Source organism: Daphnia pulicaria, chromosome 6, assembly GCF_021234035.1.
Source record: "Daphnia pulicaria isolate SC F1-1A chromosome 6, SC_F0-13Bv2, whole genome shotgun sequence".
NCBI classification, from domain to species: Eukaryota; Metazoa; Arthropoda; class Branchiopoda; order Diplostraca; family Daphniidae; genus Daphnia; species Daphnia pulicaria.
In genome coordinates this window covers 15,385,443-15,408,579 of record NC_060918.1, presented here as the reverse complement: position 1 = coordinate 15,408,579, position 23,137 = coordinate 15,385,443, and the positions used below count along the sequence as shown (strand labels likewise).

General features: G+C 39.1%; 2 protein-coding genes and 1 long non-coding RNA gene across 3 annotated transcripts; all 3 read left to right on the top strand.

Moving 5' to 3' along the window:
• The first annotated feature begins 12,988 nt into the window (after positions 1 to 12,988).
• Positions 12,989 to 13,738, top strand: LOC124341958. The gene is made up of 4 exons (XR_006918684.1): positions 12,989 to 13,046; positions 13,205 to 13,300; positions 13,367 to 13,507; positions 13,576 to 13,738. It is a non-coding gene; the product is annotated as an uncharacterized LOC124341958 (long non-coding RNA).
• Positions 13,739 to 17,599: 3,861 nt separating this feature from the next.
• On the top strand, positions 17,600 to 18,518 carry LOC124341922. The gene is made up of 2 exons (XM_046794878.1): positions 17,600 to 18,008; positions 18,073 to 18,518. The coding sequence occupies exons 1-2, from the start codon at positions 17,819 to 17,821 to the stop codon at positions 18,438 to 18,440; spliced, it is 558 nt and encodes a 185-aa protein (XP_046650834.1). The 5' UTR covers positions 17,600 to 17,818; the 3' UTR covers positions 18,441 to 18,518.
• Positions 18,519 to 20,153: 1,635 nt separating this feature from the next.
• Positions 20,154 to 20,723, top strand: LOC124342109 (heat shock 70 kDa protein-like). Its single transcript, XM_046795079.1, is given in 4 exon segments — positions 20,154 to 20,206; positions 20,261 to 20,361; positions 20,364 to 20,530; positions 20,595 to 20,723. Coding segments are annotated over 4 exon segments (450 nt in total).
• Positions 20,724 to 23,137: the final 2,414 nt, after the last annotated feature.

Genomic DNA, 23,137 nt, shown 5'->3' with positions numbered 1-23,137 from the left:
GAGTCCCAGTGGAGCAGAAAGAAAATTTGAAAAACCTGTTGCTTAGCTATTTTTCCCTGTTCACCGAAAATATTAATGAGTTGGGTAAAGCGAAATCGATTAAACATTCAATTCATACCACGCGATTACCAGATGTTATGCCCATGAGGCGCACTCCAGAGAGATTGAGATAAGTAGTGAAAAAACAGATTGAGGATATGTTAAGAAATAACATCATTAGACCAAGTACCAGCCCATTTGCCTGTCCTATCTTGCTCGTAGCGAAGAAGGAAGAAGGTCAAATGAGGTTTTGTGTCGACTATCGCCCGCTAAACAATGTAACAGTTAAAGACAGATATCCAATTTCCAATATTCAGTTGATTATCGATAGCCTTCACGGCGCGGAATATTTTTCAACTTTGGATTTGCTCAGTGGATATTGGCAGATCGAAATAGAAGAAAAGCATAAATACAAAACTGCTTTCATATGCGAGTATGGACTTTACGAGTTCAACTGCATGCCTTTTGGTTTGTGCAATGCTCCGAGTACTTTCCAGAGGGAAATGGACACCTTGTTTAAAGATGTCTTATATGAATTTGTACTTGTTTATTTGGACGACATCATCGTTTTTAGTAAAACGATGGATGAACATATTCGACACTGGCGGATAGTATTCGACCTGCTAACAAAAGAGAACCTTACACTAAAGTTAAGTAAATGTGACTTCTTTAAGACGAAGATAAAAATACCTAGGACGTATTATTACAGCTAGTGGATTTCATCCCGACGACGGGAAAACACGTTGCATACTAAACTACCCTGAACCGTTGAACGTTAAGCAATTATCGTCCTTTTTAGGTTTGGCTAATTATTATCGCAAATTCGTACGCGAGTACGCAAAAATAGCTCATTTCTTGACAGAACTAACGAAAAAAAGATAGTACATGGGTATGGGGCGAGAAAGAAAGGGACGCCTTTCAACGTATCAAACATTGCCTAACCAGCAATCCACTTCTGAGGTATCCAGATTTTACCATGGGAATTTCTAGTCTACGCGGACGCCTCAGAATACGGGATTGGTGCAGTATTAGCGCAGATACAGTATATACCGCCCTCAGAAACGGATCCAGAAGCCTTACACGGAGAACACGAAGTAGTAATAGCATACACTTCGCGACATTTAGACGAACGAGAACGAATTTGGAATATTTCAGAAAAAGAATGTTTAGCCATTGTACATGCATTAGAGCATTTCAGACCATATCTTTATGGTAGAACTTTTAGAGTATTTACAGATCATAAACCGTTAGAAACGTTGATGGAGAAAAGGACCCACACGGAAGATTAGCACGTTGGGCATACGAAATGCAAGCAATAATATGACTCTTATACACCGTCCTGGCCAGGAGAATCAAAATGCAGATGGTTTAAGTAGACAACCACTCCCAGTAATAGGCGCTATATTAAAACTCGAAATAATGCAAAACGATTGGATAACAGCGCAACGTAACGACGAATATTGCAAAGAAATAATTCGAATAATTAGTAAATGCGAAAAGGACAAACAAGAATTTCAATTTGATAATGCAGGTTTACTCGTAACCTATGACGGAAAAATTGTAGTACCAAAAGAAAAGGTAGAAGACATACTTAAGATGAATCATGGCCACATGTTAGCAGGGCATTTAGGAGTAGCAAAGAGCTTAGCGAGAATTAAACGCCAATACCTTTGACCCGGACTAGGCAACGACGTTAAAGCATATGTGAGCAATTGTATCACATGTGCTAAACGCAAAGCCTACGGCTCAATTAAAGCACCACTTAAACCTTTGCCACCTGTAACCAAAGTATGGGAACAGATCGCAATGGATATAGTTGGACCGGTCACGGAGAGTAGTAATGGAAACAAATATATATTAGTTCTGTCATTATGAAAGTCGATTTGTTATGACAATTCCAATGGAGAATCAAAAAGCTTATAAGATAGCTGAACACTTAGTAAAGGAAGTTTATACTAAATATGGTCCACCAGAAAGAGTACTAACCGATCAAGGTACCAATTTTCTTTCAAAACTTATCTCTCATATCTGTGTGTTATTTAAAATCAAGCAGATCAAGACCACTAGTTACCACCCACAAACAGATGGTCTTGTAGAAAGATTTAATCGCACACTATCATTATGCTTGCTTGCTATGTTAACGAAGAACCAGAATCTTGGGATATGTATCTCGACTTTGTGACATTCGCTTATAACACTTCGCAACACTCAAGCATCGATAATTGTCCATTTAATCTATTCTTTAAACGTAATCCATTTATACCGAATGACATTGCGATGACGCAAGACGTTCAAGTCTTTGAAGACGACGATGACCACGAGAGACTTTGGAGAAAAACTCTAGAATATTCAAAAGAAAAATTAGAAAAAGCGCAAGTAACGCAAAAGCAATCTTATGATCAAGGGAGTCAATTAGTGAAATTCTTCCTAGAAATCTCCAACTTACCTTACAAAAGCATATCTGATTAGAAAAGTAAAAGTAAAATATTCTTCAACATCATTTTTACAAACTCTATACAATTTAAGAAAGTAAATAAACAAAATGAGTCAATGACCCCGCTGGCAATATGCATACCTTAACGAAAGTGAAAACATTCGAAACCGAATTTTCAAAAGAAAGTGAACGCATACGCCATCTAGCATTAAAAGTAAGAACCACCCCGCCCATATAGCAGTTATTGTCAATTTTCTCTCCTTCCGTAAATAACCAGCACGAGCAAATATATATAAACTAAACCTTTCCCATATAAAATTCAATCATATTAAAAGTAAAAGTTAACCTAAATTTATCATAATACCCTCCATTTTCTTCAGTCGAGTAAAGTAAAAAAAAACCTCCATTCTACAAATTCCCCCGCAATACAAGCATATTTTCGTAAACATTCCATAAACGTAGAGGCCGGCCACCTAAAATTCCACAAACCCCACCAAAAAGCAATCTTCCACCAAACCTTCTGTTAAAACTAGAAAAAAAAAATTTTTTTGAAACAAAAAACTTTTGTGTATTGTCAATTCTGTCAATGTCTCAATTCTTTCATTCTATAAATTGTACATCCTAAGCCTAAAGACCTAAGGTTCGATCATTCCTTATTCATCACAAATTCAGTTGTCAAAGTTCTATGGCCATCGACAAAAAACCCCGACCACAAACTCTTTAAAACTCTTTAAAAAAAAACAAGAAAAACAAAACAAAACAAAACAAAACAAAACAGAACAAAGGAAAACAAATAAAAAAAAAAAAACAAAAACAAAAACAAAAACAAATAATTTCCATATCCTTTGCTCTAAGTAGTTTTCCCTTTCTTAAAAAATTCCAACTTCAATTCAATCGCATTAATTAAACTTTCAATTCTGATTTACCGTTTGAAAACAAATACTTTCTCTGTTATACACCAGTCTTCAACTATCACATGTTACCTGTAAACACTAAACCACACCACATGAAACTTTCTCTTTTGACCCGTGTAATAATTTACCGCTATCCTACATATACATCCTTTAGCATGTCCCGTACCAGTATATCATCCGTAAAAAAAAAACTCTATACGCTATGTGTTTCGAGTCGAAGTTCAAAGTACATATAATAGCATTCAACCATTTTCTTTTTCATATGACATCTCATAATTCACATAAATCCTGTATATGTTTTCACTACAAAATTGTGTTATGTTTGCGCGGTTATTGCGCATCATCTTTTGACCTATTTTTGCAAGACAAAGATAGCCGTGGTTTTTAAAAACAGCAACAACCGCACTATACCACACTCGCAATTTAGTTTACAATGTGTGAAGACGCAACTGTGCTAAAGAAGACTTTTGCCCTTACGGCTCAACGCCGGAAAGGAACAATTGTGATCCTAGACGTGCAAGCAAAAATCAGGAGAATTCCGGCAAAAAAAAAAAAATCATCTCCGACACCGAAGAAAAAGTGGAAATCACCACAGACCCCCGCTATCTACCGGGCATCGAGCAATCGGTAGGGTTTGTGATTGAACAAATAAAAGAGGAGGCCGCTGACAGTGAAGAAGAACGGGGAGAGGCGACGGTTGACGACGTGCCTGTCCAACAACCGGAGGACGTTGCGGAAGCCGAAGATGATCAGGAAGAAGAAGAAGCCAAAGAAAACGTCGCGACAGATCAACATAACGAGCAGACCAACCACCAGACCCTCATCATCGACCTCACACTCAGCGACAGCGAGGACGACGAGGACGACAAAGACAGCATACTAAGCGACACCACGGAGGTAAACCCAGACATCCCCAGTGCAGTCCCGTTAGCCGCTCCGCCTATAAATCATCCGACACAACAGCCGCCGACAATGGAACATCCAGATTCGGCCCAGAAGGAGAGGATCCCATCACCATCCCCTCCGTGTTATCATCCACCCCAACATTTCCAAAATATGTACGCCCCACCCATTATGTTGCGAAGTGAAGGGGAGTACTACGCCCAGCGGGAGGTACTGATCCAGCAGTACCTGAGAGACAGCTTGGATTTATACTACAAGTATGAATTCCAGGCTCTCAAACTGAAAAGGGCTCGGGATGTACTCACCAACCGTAAGTACTGAGAAACTATTCAATTAATTTTTTTTTAGTACTGACGGTTCGTGAAGCGTTCCATTACATTACTTATCGACATTCCATTAAATACCGCATTGTAGTTCTTATGTTATTCCTGTACTATGCTTCTATTTTTATACTTATATTTTAGCTATTCACATTATTATGCAATGTTTTGTTATTGCGTTATTTCACATTTATCAATAGGTGATGGTATTATGTTTCCCACTGTATTCAATTTAATCATACATATACACTTAAAAGTAGTATTAGCAGCATACAAAAAATTTTCTCTTGCATGTATTGAAACTTACTACCGAACTATTCGAAACAAAAATGGTTTCCTTCCCCGACCAAACTTCTGCGGAAGGGGGAGGAGTGTAATGACTTGTGTGAAGACCTGGCCTACTGCTTGTAGTATAGAGCAATCTACTACGCAGTATCCCAAGGTCAACCTACTACGCCGTATCTCAAGGTCGCTGTACTACGCAGTACCTTGATGGCTTTCTCTATTGCACCATCTCACCTGTTGCCTATGCAACTACATCCGGGATTGCGCCACACTCTGCAGTGATGGTGCAATCCCAACAACCTTGACAACCGCTTATAAAAGCCCGACGCTCTGTTCATCCAGCAGAGTCGTACCCGGCATTGTATTCCAACACATCTGTTAATAAACTGCATTGCAAGAATCTCCTCGTTGTTTTGTTACTTAGACTATTGTGAATCATCACAATAACATATTTTTAGTTATTCATATTTAACTGTCTGTATACCAATGGCTTTTATTTTATTTCGTCTTTCAATCGTTATCAGTATCACGACGGATTTAATGAATGACCATTATTGTAGCATCTGGAAGACATTGTAACAAATTTATTAAAATTTTTTTTTGCCATTTGCAAAACCTGGGCAACCTTTGTTCTTTCGAAACAACCCCTAATTTTGTTGTTGGAAACATCATCTTCTTCCCTCTATGCATCCTCAAACAGTTAAAACATAACTTTCTTGGAGTACTTTAAAGTCAGTGTCTTTAACTTTGAGATGTAGAAATCTGTTCCGTTTTAAAATAGCTAATGCATGTAGTAGTCGATTGCGGAAGTAAAAAACTTATCCACACAAGTTTTAAACCGTATGTTTTTAACTTTCAAAGCCACTTCATCTCCTTTGGTTTTAGACATTTTGTCATTTGTTGTCTGAAATCAAATGGAAACGGAGATATTTATTCTCCGTTTGGCAGTCAAAGGGGTGATTTCTTGTGGGTTTTGGATCATAAGTGCACCGACCACGCCCCAAAAATGTTTCCAGATTTTAACCATTCATAATCTTCCCGTTAAAGGAAATTCATTCTTTTTTCTTTCAGTGATGCATTTTACCTTTAGGCATTAAGCTTACGAAATGAGCATTTGTAGCTGTTCTTTATTTCCAACATTACCGTGTTTAACAGCATCTTTTATCGGAAAGTAGATATGAAAAATACGGGTCCCGGACATTCAGGCCAGTGACATTCAGGCCAGCGACATTCAGGCCAGTGGCCTGAAAGTCCCCGCCACTGGCCTGAATGTCCAAATCCTTTCAGGCCAGTGGCGGCAGTAGGTACATTTTCATTTTCAAAGTCTTGAGTCTTTACATACCCTGTTTTGGCGTTTTTAGAAATATTTTTAGAAGTTGGGAAAGGGTATTTTTTTTCTGCCAAGGCAGTTTAAGTCAGTTTTAGCATTTAGGGAAGTTTTTCTTTACAAGTCCCAACAAAACAATTTTGAGCAGAAAATACCAAAAACAAAAGAAAATTGTTACAAAAACAAAACAAAAAATAGATACAAAGTAATGATGGGGTTGTTGATTGGAAGAATAGGTAGTAAGCGAGCTCTTCAATTCACATGAAGCTTTTAAATTTTATCTGAGACGACATCTTATCTCTGAAAGTTTTCCCGAGTTAAAATTTCTCACTGACATGCGAAATTGAACGTAAATTTGATGAAAGATTTACATTACAGAACCGTCGTGTGTATGGTAAAGTTCAAGTATTTTATAGTAATGGAGGTAATGGTTTAAAAAGTTCATGATACACTTCCTAACTTGCTATTCAACTAAAATTTGAAATCACAGACTATTTCAATAAATTTCGCTGCCTTTTTTCTTTAGTGTAGGAGGGTGATTCATTTAAGGCTAGAGTTATTATGGCAAAGGGGTTGGCTATATCTTACTGGCCTGAAAGTTCCCTGGCACTGGCCTGAATGTCTCCCGTTCAGGCCAGTGGCCTGAATGTCGCTGGCCTGAACGTCACTGACCTGAACGTCACACATCCGTAGTCTTGTACCTACTCCAGATACGGATGGCCCCCTTCCCTCCGGTCAAACTTCAATAAATGGAAGAGCCGAAACTGAATCGAGCGTCGAAGACAATGAGTCGTGTGAATATGAAGAAGAAAAGCAAGTAGAAGAAGAAAATGAGGACGAAGAAAATGAAACTAAAGAGGAGGACGAAGAAAATGAAACTAAAGAGGAGAACGACGGAAGTGAAAGTGAAGAAGCGGACGACAGAAGTGAAAGTGAAGAAGAGGAAACGCGTGGTCGGAAACGACATAGGTCAGCAAATTCATCTACTACATCGAATTCTTCGCGCACGAAAGAGGATTTGTCTCTGGGTAGTGAAATACTTGATGTAGTTGCAGTATCACCACGACACGAAAGAGGGGGCAAACAAGCGAGAAAGCGGCGTCATCGAGCGAGACCACGGCGCTGGAAGATAGCTTATAAATCTGGGAAAAAGTAACAACAAATTCAATATATTTACAAACGTTTTTACGATCTCTTTTTTATTATCCGTTTAATAATACTAGGTTGTCCACGCTGCTTATTGATCGTAAGGATGGGCGAAAATTTGGAATTTTGAAAATTTTAAAAGACGACTCAATCCTATACCGCTGCAATTACAGACAAAAGACAATAAGTTGTAAATTCACCATTGTAGTCGCAGGTATTCTGATGCCAATTTTTCTATATTGGTAACATTAAGTACATTTTTTTCATTTTAAAATAGGGAATTCAGTAAATCAGAGGGGTCAACACCTGCCGTCTTGTCCGAAAGAACCTAATTTGTATGAAAAGATCGTAATATACAGAGATGCTAAGAAAAGTGGTTTGAAAAGCAAGGGTTTGTCTGGTCGCGTTATTGCCCAATCATTAACTGACGCTCACTTCAAAGCAAACAAGAAAATGAAAATGGTAAACGACGAAAATCTTATTAAGGCCATCAACCGCGCAAGGTCCAAGGAAAGGCCCCCGAATCCGAAAGACTTAAACTTTGAATTAGCAGAAGGTGGAGTTCCACCTGATCTAAACGTTTGTGATATTTTTATCGGAAAGAACAATAAGCGACGCCACTTGGTATGCTACACGGACGAACAGGCCAGACTTTTAGGCACCAGACAACGACTGTACATGGATAGCACCTTTAAAATAGTAAAGAAGCCATTCGTGCAACTTTATACTATTCATTCTTTCATTCGGGTTGGGAATAAGAAAAAAATGGCACCCCTTTTGTACGTGCTGATGTCACGGAGAAGAAGGAGGGACTACAAAATAATTTTCAAGTTTATTTTAGAGAATGTTCTTAAAACAAACACGAAGTTACCCAATTTGTAGTGGACTTCGAAAAAGCTGTTTGGCTGGCACTGAAAGACGTTTTCGGCGACAGTGTTAAAGTTTTTGGGTGCGGGTTTCATTGGACCCAATGCATCTTTCGTCGACTAAAAAAGCTAGGCCTATTAACCGCCTGTAGAAGTAAAACAGAAACACTTGTACGATCCATTTGCAGGTTAAAATTTTGAACTTTGGTATTATAGTTTCTTTTGAATAACATAACATTTATGTACAGAAAAATGATGTGCTTGCACTTACTACCCCATGGGAAGATAGAAAAAGTGTTTGATGATTTACGAATTGCTTCTAGAGACATTAATGATCGTATTGAACGAACGTTGGTACGAAAACTTTTTCATTACGTTGAGGAAACTTGGATCCCCAGCGACCCGTGGTCGCCTGAAGCTTGGTCTGTTCATATGCAAGAGGTGACATTTACATTTATATAAATATTAAATGAAAATAACATTATCTTTTTTCCTAGGTAAGAACAACTAATGACGTAGAAGGGTGGCACAACAACCTACACAACCATGCCGTACAGAAATACTCCTATAACGGACTTAATATGTACCTATTCTTAGACGTTCTATGCTGTGAGGCACTGCAAGTTGAAAAGAATTCAAGAAAGCTTATGCAAGGTCAGAAAGGAATAAGAAGAGAAAGAAAAACGTACAAAATTCTGAACCGTAAGCTTCAAACACTATGGCATGCACATGCTAAATCATTGATTGACACGGCCAAGCTCTTAACTGAATGCGCTGTTATGTATACTAAAATGAACGCAACTCGGTATACAAATAATATTGATGATGATAGAGAGTTCGAACTGGAGGCTGAATAGATTGTACAGTAATACATTGATATATTGAGACTCGAGGTTATATTTTAATTGTGAGATAGATTAATGGGTGCCGAACTATGGGTGCCGAAACAGGTAGATTGTGCCTATTCCGAGATAGGAGTTTTACATAGGGTGCCGAAACGGTTACAATTGAGTTTCAGCGTTTTCGATGCCGAAATGGGTGGATACCGAAAAAACGGAAGGTTTATTTTACAAAGAAAAAATTGAATACAATACTGAAAAATATAAACATAATGGGTTGACTTACGAAAATTCGAACTGAATCCTGTTCTTTTTCATTCTTATGTTTCTCGCAGTTTCTTATGCTGCTAAAATTTTAGTTTTTTTGTGCTTTTGTCCTGTCCGAAACCCTTTTTTCTGCAACCAACTATCAGGCATGAACAATGCAGCAGTGTTTGATGCTGGTTGTGTTTGGGGCAGTAGGGATAAATTGGTTTTGCCGTCATTCTTATATAGGTTACTCGGTCTGTTAGAAACAAAAGAATGATAAAGAGATGGAATATTATTAAATTTAATTCGGGAATTTGACCGTGGCAAGGTTTGCCTAAAATTAAATATCTCTACATAAAATGTTTATCTAGAGGCAAGTCACGAATATTATTAGATACAATTTCAGACAGTAGCCTACTTGTGGTTTTTTACGGTTACCAAGAATTCGAGTACTCAACTATCAAACATGATGAAGAATTGATTCATAAATATGATTTCCAAAGGAAAATTGTTTTTTTGTTCTTACATACATATTGCTTGTGTTGATTTCTTAAAGATTGAGTTCTGCAAAACTGATTGCAAAGAACAATCTTCGACTACACGTGGGACAAATCTAACTTTAAATCAGTTATTTTTTTTCTGCAAAGATAAGAATAAAACTGGTGAATCGGTTTTTCTGTTCAAGTGAATTGTGTTTGATTAAATTTACCACAAAACATGTACTAAGTCAGTTAGATCTGTCCCAACAAACTGGATGTGTGTAAAGAAAGAGCCTGCAAAATTGAAGAGATACACATTATAGAAAATCCGTGAACATTTCAAACTAATGCAATATTGTACGGTGAAACACCATAGATTAAAGAGAAACTTTTTCTTCGTCACTTCCTATCAACTTTACAGGCACTGATACAATGAAAATGATGAGTAAATGCAGCTAACAACAAAAAAAGTATGTGATAATTTTCAAGCAAAATCAACGTTGTATATATCAGGTTTCCCCTGTTGATCTACAGTACCCACACAAAAAAATGTACACTTGGTTGTTTTTCGGCCCTTTCTGCATGGCCTCTTATGGCACTACGCCCCCCCCCCCCTTTTTTAACTTTACGGATCAGCCATAAAAGTTACCGAAAAAAATCAGCATACTCATCGATGAGTTTGCTATCGTTTGATGTATGGCGTATCTATGAACGTGTATATCTTGAATGGTATATGTGCGTTGAGGGTTACAAAAATGTATCCCTTTTCCCAGCTTCGCACTGTTATTTTTTTGTTAGTGTACCTTCCTATAATGTCCCTTTTTTCTTTCCTGTAAAACTTCTAAACAATAATTAGTCGCACGAATTTCCCATTTTTCCCCGTTACGAGCATCAGCTAAATTTTATTCTTGCGTTATCAAATATTTGTTTATCCTACATTTATTCCCTAAATTTAGTTTATTTCTACTACCAAATTTTATTTTTGCGTTACATAGAAAACTTATCATAGTTGAACGGCTATTGTTTTCTTTTTCGACCAATGGGGGCGCATATAAGAAATGACTTCTGCAAGAGTAGTGGTGGGACATGTAAGATGGGCCCCCAGAAGTCATCATAGGACGCTCGGTTTCAGTCAATTTTGTTCTATTGGCCGAGAACATGCGGCTCAGGCTTCCGATACACTGACGCAAAACGACGCAGCACAGTTGCGGAGTGAGAAATCGCAACGTCCACATAAACGAACCTAGTCACCAACACCATACAAGTGAAGAGGGCTCTTGTCTCGTGTCACATTTTTGGAGCCAAAATAGTCCACCAACGTGTAGGTGAAAGGGGGTTGACCGGCGCCCAGCCGTGCTCGATTGAAATCGGTCATCGATCATTTGCAGCACTGACTTCGTTTGACTACGTGTCGGCCGGCAGTCACCCAGAAGTGCTGTCGCATATGAGACGGCACAAAATATGTTCCAAAGTCTTGCATCTTCCATGGGAGTTGGTGCTTTCCGGATAATATCGGTTGGTGCAAGATATCATACGGCAATTTGGCTCGACTAAGCCTTCCTCCTATTCGCTACACTCCAAGCTCAACCGGCAGCAATTGCGATGTCGCTTAGAGCGGCTTCTTCTGGTACAATCGTTTCAACTCTTCATTGTAGGCTTTCGTTGACTCCGTTTCAGGTGTCCAAGGAAATCTACATACAACCGGATCAACGCCAGATGGTCTTGAGATGATATCCCGACGTCTTTCCAATCAGCCAACGTCGACTGCTCCACGGCTGTTGAATTTTAATGAACGTGGATAGACCGGAGCTCCTCCTTCGCTGTCATCCATGGCAAATCTTATGGTTAAGCCGGATCATCTTCATAAAGGAAAGATGAACCATCTAGCCTACAACTTGGAATATCCACTTCTTTTTTTTTTTTGATTGAGTAGCAGTGTATGCAAATTCAAACGCCTAGGAATAAAACGTCATTCATGAAGTTTAGTGAGCGTCTAGATTTCTCCAATCCGGCGGCTGACATAGACTTAAAAGTGAAAGGACACCGCCCGGACCTAATTCTGGACCGTGGTGCTGTCAGTCTAGAAGAATCGTCCATCCAATTCTCTTTTAAGGGCAAAGTCAACATAAATTTGGTAAGCCGTGCACCCATGAGCCCAGCATGGAGTTCCAATATACAGACGGAGACCGTTTTTTAATAAAGCCAGTTTGGTAACCGTCTTGATATGCCGGACCAGCACTCGACCATTTCGATTGACTATATGGGTATAACAGGTCGCTGCACACTGCCTCTACCGACGCATCTGCAAATGTGTGCAATTCCGTCCGTGACTGGGAAGAGACAACGGGCAAACTCGATTTCCTTTAACCGACCGTGATCCTCCAAAAATTCTGCTTCCAAAAGACATTTCTTTTTACTAACGACCGGATCGTCTCAATTGAGTCCTTTCACGCCTACCTCCCGCAGTTTGATTTTAACCTTCACGGTTATTGGGGCGGCTCTCCCAAATGTTGAAATTCGAAAACACAAGCTTTCCCTGAGTGACCGCTAAATGGCTGCGACAAATGTCGCTCCAACGTTCTTCCTTATGAAAATGTTCACGGCCTCTTAGTCTAGCCCTTTCTCACCTGTTTGTTTCATCACGCGTAGTGACTGCCATTTTTTACACTTCCTGTCTGCCTTCTTTCTTTTAGAAGAAGCCTAAGCGAAACGTTTGTTCCCTTTATTATGTGCCCCATTTCTCTACACACGATACATAGTAATTATTCTTATTGAATTATATATATTGTGTGTGTCTTTCTGGAATCATATGTGTGCAGATTGCTATCAAGTGTTTGAACAAAATAGCATAATGTACACGCAGCAATAATGTACGAACGCTACTGTCACAAGTGAGCACTAACACAGTCGATAAGGTGCCACGTGCATGGAATGATTCCATACAAACCAATGTCACACAGATGCCTTTCTAAATATCTACATATGTTGGAAAGTGTCATGTTCCCTGTTTAATGCCTTGCTTAGCAGGGTGTTACTAAAACGCGAAGCGAAATGGCGGAACGCGAAACTCCTAAAACGCGAAACAGTGGTACGAAACGGTCCCAAAAATTTTCGGGACCGTTTCGCAGTTTAGGCGCTAGAGGTCTTACTAAAATGCGAAACCGTAGACGCGAAACAGTCGACGTAAGTGCATTGTTAAAAGTAGTCGTCAAAGTGTTGAACTAGAAGCTAATAAAAAATTGATAGTAAGTTATTTTTTGAATTTATTTATTTAAAGGCGAGAATATAATTCAAAAATTTACGTGTATTTCAAGTTCTTCGTTTAGAGAAGTGCATATTACTGTTCTGCACAACAATTTTTCATTATGATTCTTATTATGGATTATGACAATTATGATTCTAGCCTTCTAGGTTATCACTTCTCAGCTTACAGTAATGGCACACTGCCAATGTGTGTAGTTGCATGTAGAGGTCATTCATGGTCCTGTTAAAGCACAAAGTAAGTTAAAATATTTCATGCATACTAAAAATTTTACTAATACACACCTTTGCATTGTTTGCATAGCCAAGCCCCACGAGTACTTTTTGGAGGCCAGCTTTCACACATTCTGTGAAACCACTCTTTACATCCCGTACACTCTATGGTGTGCCAAGCCTGTGTTCTTGTGGAATTCAGTGGCTGATAATCTATTCTTTGACAACTGCAGTAAACCCTGACCTTCTTGACTTGTTTTGAAACTGACATAATCTTTTCTCTCTTCAAATCTGATTTAGGGAATGCTGACATAACTTTACTTAACAGGCATTTTTTCAAATGTTGCCTCATGAAGCCCCTGTTATAGAGGGACTGTGATGGATCTTCGCCCCATGCTAGAGTTATGGCATTTGCAATCGCATGAAGGCCACAATCATTCGGCAATTGCTGCTGACATCTAACACTTTGGTATTTAAAAGTTTTTCTGTTGGTTCGTAGAAGGGATGAAATACATCCTATTATATGCTCATTGACAGCAGATCCTCCCAAACTATCATAAATGGAAACCGAATCTTCTCCTTTCGATTTGGATGCCACAACCCAATGCCCCTTGCCATCGTGGATTATTTGTATCCATTTTTCACTAGGAGCATCGGGAAATTCCAGATCCCAGCCGAGAGTCGTATCATAAAATCCACCAATATTTGGAAACTGATGTTTGATCAGGTTTATAGCTGCATTGATATGGCTTGATTCAAGCCAATACCCCGGAACGGTAATATCTTCGATTTCGGCTTTTGACAAATTCACCTGTTGGTTTGATCTCTGCGACCCACGGGTCTGAAAGTGACAGACCGGAGTCTTAAAATGTAAATAGATAATTAGGTACATGTTTAATATAAAATATATATTACAGTATTTTAAATAAATTGCCGTTTTTAGATGTTGAACATCATTCGGTGAATTAGCCTGCGACTTGTTGGCCGAAGTAATTGGCTGGCGAGCTGGTGACGGAAGAATTGGTTGGCGACAAGCTACTCGATTTGGCTGGTAATTTTGTGGTTGGCGAATTGGAAGCCGAGCTGGCCGGTGGTGGCGACAAACTAGCCGATTTGGCTGGTAATTTTTTGGTCGGCGAATTTGCAGAAGAATTGGAACACGAGCTGGCCGGTGATTTGGTTGGCGACAAACTAGCCGATGTGGCTGGTAATTTTGTGGTCGGCGAATTGGAAGCCGAGTTGGCCGATGATTTTGGTGGTGGCAATGTTGGCGATTTGGCGGGGGACGAATTTGCTGACGACAATCTGCCCGGTGATTTAGTGACTGAAGACAATATGGCCAATGATTTGGTGGCTGAAGTCAGACTTGCTGTTGAATTCGCTTGCGTCTTGGTGGCCGATGAATTGGCTGTCGACTTAATGGATGAAGAAAAGCAATCCGGCGCTAAGGTAGCTTTTGAATTTCCTGGCGGTAAGGTGACAAGTTTTGGTAGTGATGTGATTGGCCTGGCTGGTGATTTAGGAGTCCACTTAACAGGTACAATTTTCGGAACATCTTTTTGAAAGTCTTTTTTTATTGTAGATTTACTTGTACTTTTCTTTCTTGGGGGTGATGTGACATTAGCGTAGAACGGATCTTACCCACCCGATCATCATCGGTCTCCATTTGAATCCTCCCAAATAGATTGCGGGTTGGTAACATCATTTGGCCTAGGCCTTTTTCTCCCAGATTTCCTATCCGCCTTTTTTCTAGCATTTCTTCTAAGCTGGGTTACATTTAGTTTTTTTTTGTAGTAGTGTTTGCAAGGCCACAAGCTAGACGGGCCACCATAACATGGTAGCAAATTTTTTTTTCTGGGCACGAACATGAAGGATACGGAAATATCCTTACATCGCGTGTGGCTGTTGATCCGGTAACGATGAAAGTTCCGATTCTGTTGAAATTAATGTCAATGTGTTTTTTTTCAATAACCCTTAAAGCCTGTTCGTACGCGCATGACAAGCTAAAGTCTGATCCTTCTTCCAATTTAATGACTGGGGTGTCGTCTGCTCCCTTGTAATTTATTTAAAAAAAAAGATCGTTTTCTGTAGATTCAAATGAAAATTTAGAAATTACCATCTCGGTTGCTTTTCCAACAGCACGTCCTTTAAGCTTTTGAAAATTTCTTCCTCGTGTCTTACTTCCGGTAGGAATGGGCAATCCTTTTCCAAGTCGTATAGAGATGTGAAGTCCTGATGCAAGTGGCAATTCCCACGGCCGTATCTACCTCTTAGAATTTCGGAGTAGAAAGAAGCGGGAATTTCCTCTAAAGCTAAAATCATTGTATCCACTGGAGATTCCTTCCAATCAACAAATCGCTTTAATAGCGCATTCACGTATTCAGCCCTATTATTCGTGGCGCTAGTTAGTCCATGTTTTTTTTATAACCCACAATCCTATGCGTTGTACATCTTTATGTATAAATTTCCGGAAATAGTTGGCAAATTCCTAAAATAATAATAATAAGAGTAAATATTTACAGGTTAGAAACTTTTATGTATACCTTATTCTATGAGGTACAAAATTCCAGTAGAAGATCGTTGTATTTTTGATTGTCCGACTGAGAAAATAGCTGTCTTATGTCATCGAGATACTCACTTACTTCAACGTTTGATCTAAAGCCAAATTTTCTCAGTTGCATCTTGGCATTCTGTAACACATGAATCCAGCATCGATAGATTTCAATTAGGGGTAGATTTTGAGTCATTGCTGGGAGCTGCGGTAATATGTGAGTTTTACAAGATGTACCTAGTTTTAGTTTAACTTTGATTAATTCTTAAATGTACACACAAAGAATGCACAGAAGTACACTTTTATCGAATTGAGATTGAGATTTATTTACTTATCGAAATTTAAAAGTCAACCGAGTACAATGTTTCACCATAATCAATCATCATTTGCGTTAGATTTACTACAGAATGGAAATAAAGGGGATGCAAATACAGATCATGGCGGAATCTTTGTTGTAAGCAGTCAAATTGCTTTAATCGTCGGTTCAATGTTTCGTGCCTTGCTAAAACCTGTTTTTTCTTCCCATCATTGTTTCCGTTAGGGAAATCAAAAAAGTTTGGGTCTTTGTAACCGCGATCGGCAATGGCTTTCTCTCCTTCCCTAAGACTGAAAATAAAGACATCTCGGGCTAGCCTAAGATCTGACCATTCACCACAGGGAAGGCCGCCGTAAGCCCAAAAAATGTCTCCAATTCGGATACAAATGGCTAGTTCGTATCTAAGACCGGGACCATGAAATTTATGGGAGTACCATTTGGGGTTGAATGGCGATGGCTCCATGATTCTGAAATCTGCTCCATCAATAGAGACCAGAATATTTGAACCTCTAAGGGCTCTATGGAACCGATTCTCCCATTCAATCTATGAATGAAATAAATTAGCATCTATAAACCCCAAATAAATTAATGTTGTTTCCTACCACTGGCATTTTTGCGAGAAGGCGAATGAAAATATGGCACCACTTCCGAAATGTTTTTTCCGACACTCCAACTAGAGAAGAACTTATGTGTTCAGTAGCATAATGCTTTAAATGCAATAATGTCCATAAAAGATGCTCTGGGCACGATTTAATGGGACGGACATGAGACAAATTTTCATAAGCAGCAGCACACACACTCGGGGAAGTCCCAAAAAAGGATCTGAATTTCCGATAGCCTAAAGCAATACTACCGTCAACGTCATGTTTGGTAATATTATGGCCAAGCCGCCAGAAAGTTTCAACTGATGCCATCGTTTTTCAAAGTATGCAAAAGTTAAAAAAAACAAGACCGAAAACCCAGTAAATCACTTAGTCCAATAGATTTTCTTCTGCTTGACAGGCTTGAACTACTTGTGTAATTAGAGAATTTGTAAAATATTTAAAATCAGGTGTCAAGAAATTCTTTTAGGAATGATTAAATTGCCTTGACGAGTTTTGCCTTAAATGAAGCGTTAAATATTTGTGAAATATTTGTGAATATTTGGGAATATTTGTGAAAAAAGTAAGTTATGTGGAACATTTGAAAAGTTTAAAAGATTTAAAAAGTTGATATTTTCGGGATCTTTAAGATGCCAATTTGTCCTCAATAGTGTTAAATGAGTAGAAATTTCTTCTTAAAGCTGTTCTAGACCTGATTCTGCGGCTATGTGCCATGAAAAAACTATAAACCTTCTTTGGGGGGGAAAAAAATAGTCGAATCTATGTTCAAATATTTGAAGAAAAGCTCAAATATTCCGCATAACTTACTTTTTTTTTCACAAATATTCCATACGAACACTTATTTTAAAGCTAATTTCACGAAGTCTTATTACATATTGAATTTTAAAAAATTTCGACAACCATTATTAATTAATAAAGCCGTTTTAAAACTATTTAAAATTTCCAAATAATACAAATCGTTCAACCTTGTCACGACAAAGCAGACGATAATTTTTGCTTAAGAAAGTCACGTCTTTTGCCACACTCAATGTTAATTTCTTCAATAGCAAATTTCAAGCTTAATATGAGCAAAAAATGCCGAAGTGGACACACAATCCTCCGTGTAAAGCCCACACTATTCTTAGTCAAATGTTTGAAAACGGAAAAATTGATCCAACAACCACTGCAAAAGCCGCTTTCAAGTTTCACCCAGAATTTTCCAAGTTTAACAAACCGGTCTTTTACAACAACTTCAAGCAGCTTAAGCAATTGCATGGCCTCGAATGTATGTACATTTTATTATTCTCTATTCGTTTAGCAATTATTATATTTTCAGATATTTTTTATAGTAAAAAAATCAGAAAAAAGCTCATCGTCTGCTCTGAGTTGTTTGGAGGACTCGGCCAACTCTAGTAGTACCAGCTCTCTTTTCGTTTCTCGCAAACGCATCCATGACGATCAAGAGTCTGACTTAAACGAGGAAATAGAAGATTTGGATAGCAGGGTAATTCACCAGAACGAGCCGGTCCTGATGGCAGTTTATAAGGATCACTCATTAGCCGAGATAGTCTCTATCTGTGTTACGCTTCCTAGTGGTGTCACTGATATCCACTTCACTCTTGATGGCACTGGGCCTTCAACGACGTTTGCTACCATCACGTACACCTGGCCTAAAGTTATGTTCGACATTGAAGGTTTATTTGCATCTGCTATTTAAAAAAAAAACTATGACAGTCGAACATCCCAAGATCATAGCCCTTAAATTGGAACTAGAGAAAAATAGACAACACATAGATAAAAAACCGCGAGGCTCTATGGAGATCTCTCTACTTATTCCTGTCAAAACGGATCCAAACACTGTAAACTATACGTTAGCTAAAGAAACAGATGGCGTAATAGTATTAATGGCTGATTTATGTGCATTCCACAGATCATATACAGCAATCAAACCTGAATTTAAATGTGATTTTGAAGATTTCTAGACTTCTAGTCGTTTTTGTTTATGTTTTTGTTAAAACAAATAAACTGACAGTCACAAACCCTAATATTCGTACCTATTCGAATTTCTCTCATTTTACCGCAGCTCCCTGAAATAATGGCCGCTTCTTCGTCGGTTACTATGAATGCATTTTTTGCCTTTGCAAGTCCCGGAAATCTATTTGCCACCTCTCTCCAAAATGTATTGTGTGTTTCCAAATTTTTTCTCTCGTGAAGCATAAACATCAAAGGAATTGTTGGCTTTTTCACAAATTCTGTTTCTTCATAAGACAAAATTGAGACATAAAAATCTCCTAATTTGAACATGGTATCATAAAATAGACCGATAGGTTCATCTCTCCCTAGAAGCGAAGAGAAAACATCGGCCAGATTGTCGTCCCATCCAATGACGATCAAGTCGGGAAAAGTAATGATACGTTTAACAGAGTCCCGTCAACCGCTCTTACGTGAAGGTTGTAAAGGGTGTCCCGGGTCAACTGCAACTTTTGTTTGGCATTTAGAATGGTATTTAGAACTTGTTTCAAATTTCGGGGCCCTTGGGCTGCTTGAACTTTTAAGTCACGGGGAATAGTTTCGTTTATTTTACGGTAGATTTCGGAAGGCTTTTCTCCCATCTCCTTCTCCATTTTGCACAATAAAGAAGGCATTGTAGCGACAAAGGGCATTTTTTTTATTTCGTCGGACTTTGAATTTCCATGCGGTAATTTGGACGAAACAGTTTCGTCCCCCTTATACACTACTAGTACTTTCTGCAGCGTTGGGTGATGGAATGTCGTTCTAGTGAATTGTACAGAAAGCAAATCATTACCGTCGTCATCTTTGCCTTCTATCGATTGAAAATAGCGTTTTATGCCGATTGAATTATCTGATCCCAGCATTAAATATTTAGCAGAACCCCCTTGACGCCAAAAAAAACCGTCAGCCCTCCAATCCTGTAATTCAGTGAAATATGTGGTTACTTTTCTAAAGAAATAGAGGAAAGTTAATTTCTACATTTTTGGCACTCCTCTTTCCATTCGAACACGTAGATAAATCCTCATTTTGGTTGGAAACACTGGTTAGAAGAAATAATTTTGGAATCTTCAAAAATCTCATTGCTCACTTCAGTTACTAGTGGTTTTAATAATCTATCTCTACGAGCCATTGTGTTCTGTTCAGTGACTAAATCAGGACTAAATTAACACAGAGCTGCGAGTTGAGTGTAACACTGTAAGGTAGCAGTAACATTTTCTTACCGTTCCCCTTTTTTTGCGCTCAGCACTGCATCGACAGTCGTGGGAACGTGGAGGATGGGAACCGAGATAGCCTGCGGGAAGATGGGAATGGAAAAATGTGACTATTTTGTCCATTAGTTTTAAATGTTTCTATAAACTGCCTGCTTGGATTTAAATTAATTGTGTTGTTCATATTTAACAGCTGAAAACCAACCCCTATGCTTAGCATTGAAATTGATTCTTTGTTTGATGGAATTGACTTAAACCCTAGGTAACATATTTTTCCGTTTTTTGTAATATTTTCTAACTTTTTACAATGCAATAGCATTACGAGGACTCGATTCGAAGAGTTAAATGCCGATCTTTTCCGCTCTACCATGGAACCTGTCGAGAAAGCCATCCGTGTTCTGTGACACCAAGATGGACAGAGCACAAAGCCCAGATTCAAGATATCGTTCTCGTTGGTGGATCAACCCGTATTCCGGAGGTGGAAAAGCTCTTGCAACATTTCTTCAACGAAAAAGAGGTTAAGAAATACATCAATCACGATGAGGCCGTTGCCTACGGTGCCGCTGTTCAAACTGCAATCCTTCAGGTAATCTTTATTTATTATTAAATTTCACTGAAACATCCTGATTTTATTATTATATTTTAATTAGGGAGTCAAATCTGAGGCTGTCCAAGATCTTCAAAAAATGAATTTAAGTGAAAACTTACAGCGAATTTTGCCATGTTGTAGTAAACAACATGTACATGTTGAACAACTTGATTTCTTGCAAGAGACATAGAGAGAGCTTGGGATGTTACTGTTGATTTGCTGGTACAAACAACTGATGACAGTGGACTCGAAGACAGTCGGTATTTATAGCAAGAAGGTAAAACCTGCCGGCCATATGGCCAGGGTGAGAAAGCGAAAAGCGGCATACATGCATTCATTTCCTTACTCATTATCAAAATCAATAAACGGCGAAATATCTTGTGTAGAATTTATGCCCAAATAGCTATACCGGCCAGTTTAATATCAGAAACTATAACCTATTTATGTCTGAGTCTGTAATTATTGACTTTGTACGAAAATATGTATAAAACCAACAGTACTTGTTACCAAGCCCATCTTTGTTATTCAATTACTCTTTTAATCTGTTCAAACTACAATAAACGGTGGAATTCAAGATGTTCATATTATTTATTTAAATTAATCATAGTGGCATTTTTAAATTTCAAAAGTAAAATATTTCGCAAGTAGTTTCGCAATTTAGGATGCCCTTGGGCGTTCAGAAATTTAAAAACAGGAAATTTTTTATTATTCAAAAATCAAAGGTTTCGCAAATGGTTTCTCACTTTAAGATTCCCTTACGCCATTGGACCTGCGAAACGGTCTCCAACTTTTGGGACCGTTTCGCACCACTGTTTCGCGTTTAAGGAGTTTCACGTTCCGCCGTTTCTCTTCGCGTTTTAGTAACACCCTGCTTAGCATTCTGAATATTTTGTATTTTCAACACCTAAGAGATCAAACAATCAAGCTACCTGGGACAGAAACTCCACTCTAATGTAATTTACACTGAATACTTTCACCCAAAATCCTAGGTTGTCCGTTGAGGGATTCCACACAATTTCAATAATCAGTCGTGGGTCTTCACCAAGCCTGCGAAATGTGGTTTTGATGGTAGCTCCGTTTTCCGCAACCGATAAAGAGATATAGATACAGAGAAATCGATGATATGGCCCATCGATATCTTTTATTCGAATCTGGCTTAGCATCGCTGATGTCGGAAGACCACGCTATAATTCCTTCGCAAAACCGGATGACGACGGCTGAAAGTGGCTTCTGTAAAGCGGGGCCACAAGAAATAAAATCATTCAAACACTTCCCTCTAGACTTGGCAGCCACGTCGAAGACCAAATGCAATTCCAGCTGTTTAGCAACCTTCGGGACTCCAAAGTTAGGCAGGAAATATCTCGCGGGCATGTCAGCGACCTCCTCGAGCGAAAAACGACGGGCATATCCTTCATTAAAATATTTTTGCATTGCAGCGGGATTTTAACTCTCGTATTCCAGATCCCGGAAACCAATTATTCAAGCTGCGCAATCTGGTGTCCACCATCCGAATCTCCGAAATATCTGGCGGAATTTCTTTTTTCCATTGAACATGGGCTGCATTTCCAAGTGGTAGCTTCTCCATTTCCGCTTCCAGTCTCACAACTGCTCTTCTGTTTGTACTTAACATTCCATTTGCCTGAAACTCCGTACCCAACGATTCCGTGTAACAGAATCGCCAAAATTGTTCCACCAGTTGTCCAGCATCCGTCGACGTAAATACTCGATGGACTGTGGCTGCGTTTGCGTTTTCCTCATTTCAAATTCTCATAGCTCCTTGTAGGGCCAACCCACTTCTTGGTTTGAAAGCTGTCGGCTCGTCATCACGTTTGGGCTCGATCGGTGTGACGTGCGTTGCGTGGTCTAGAACGATAAAAATATTAATCCTACCACCGCACATATTGATCGGCGACAAAGTCCGTCAGATGAGTCCAGCAATCTCTCAGTTTCACCCAGTTGATACTGCTACTGGCTTGGCGATCGACCAAATTTTAGACCCATGAAGTGTCATAATTTCACCGGAGGCAGTCTTCAGTTTAATCTCAAAAATATTACTCCGAGTTCTAATGTTTTGGAGACACCAACAACCTCCACGATCAAGGTATGTCACCGGACAGCGAGTTGAAGGCGGTGGATGAGCGCTATACAAAATGTTGAGTCTCTGCTCTCTCTAAAAAAGATATTCACCGGCACTAATTCTCCGTGGGCCGTACACTCGTCCAATCCAAGCATTTTGAATGCGATCTGTCGTTGTTTCGAACGGGCTGCATGTCGCCAGACAATTATTTATTCGAAGCCGCTTTCCTTGTGTAGGAGTCGATGTGGGTCAGTTTAGATCCATGGAATGCGCAGGCCTTCTTTGAAGTACAATTCAGAGCGCCATGGCGCACTCCAAATAAAGCTGAAGCACGGTCCACGTCAATGGGAGAAGCTCATTCTTTCAAAAATTTGGAGATCTTTAAAAAAGCTATAATCTTCAAGTCGATGAACAACCTTACACTTGTAGAAATCAAGATCATTCGGCCGTCAATTCTTATCTTCCATTCCTTTACTTGATCTGGCTGGTCCATTCCTATTTTCCCCTTGGCCACCGGTCACTCCAAG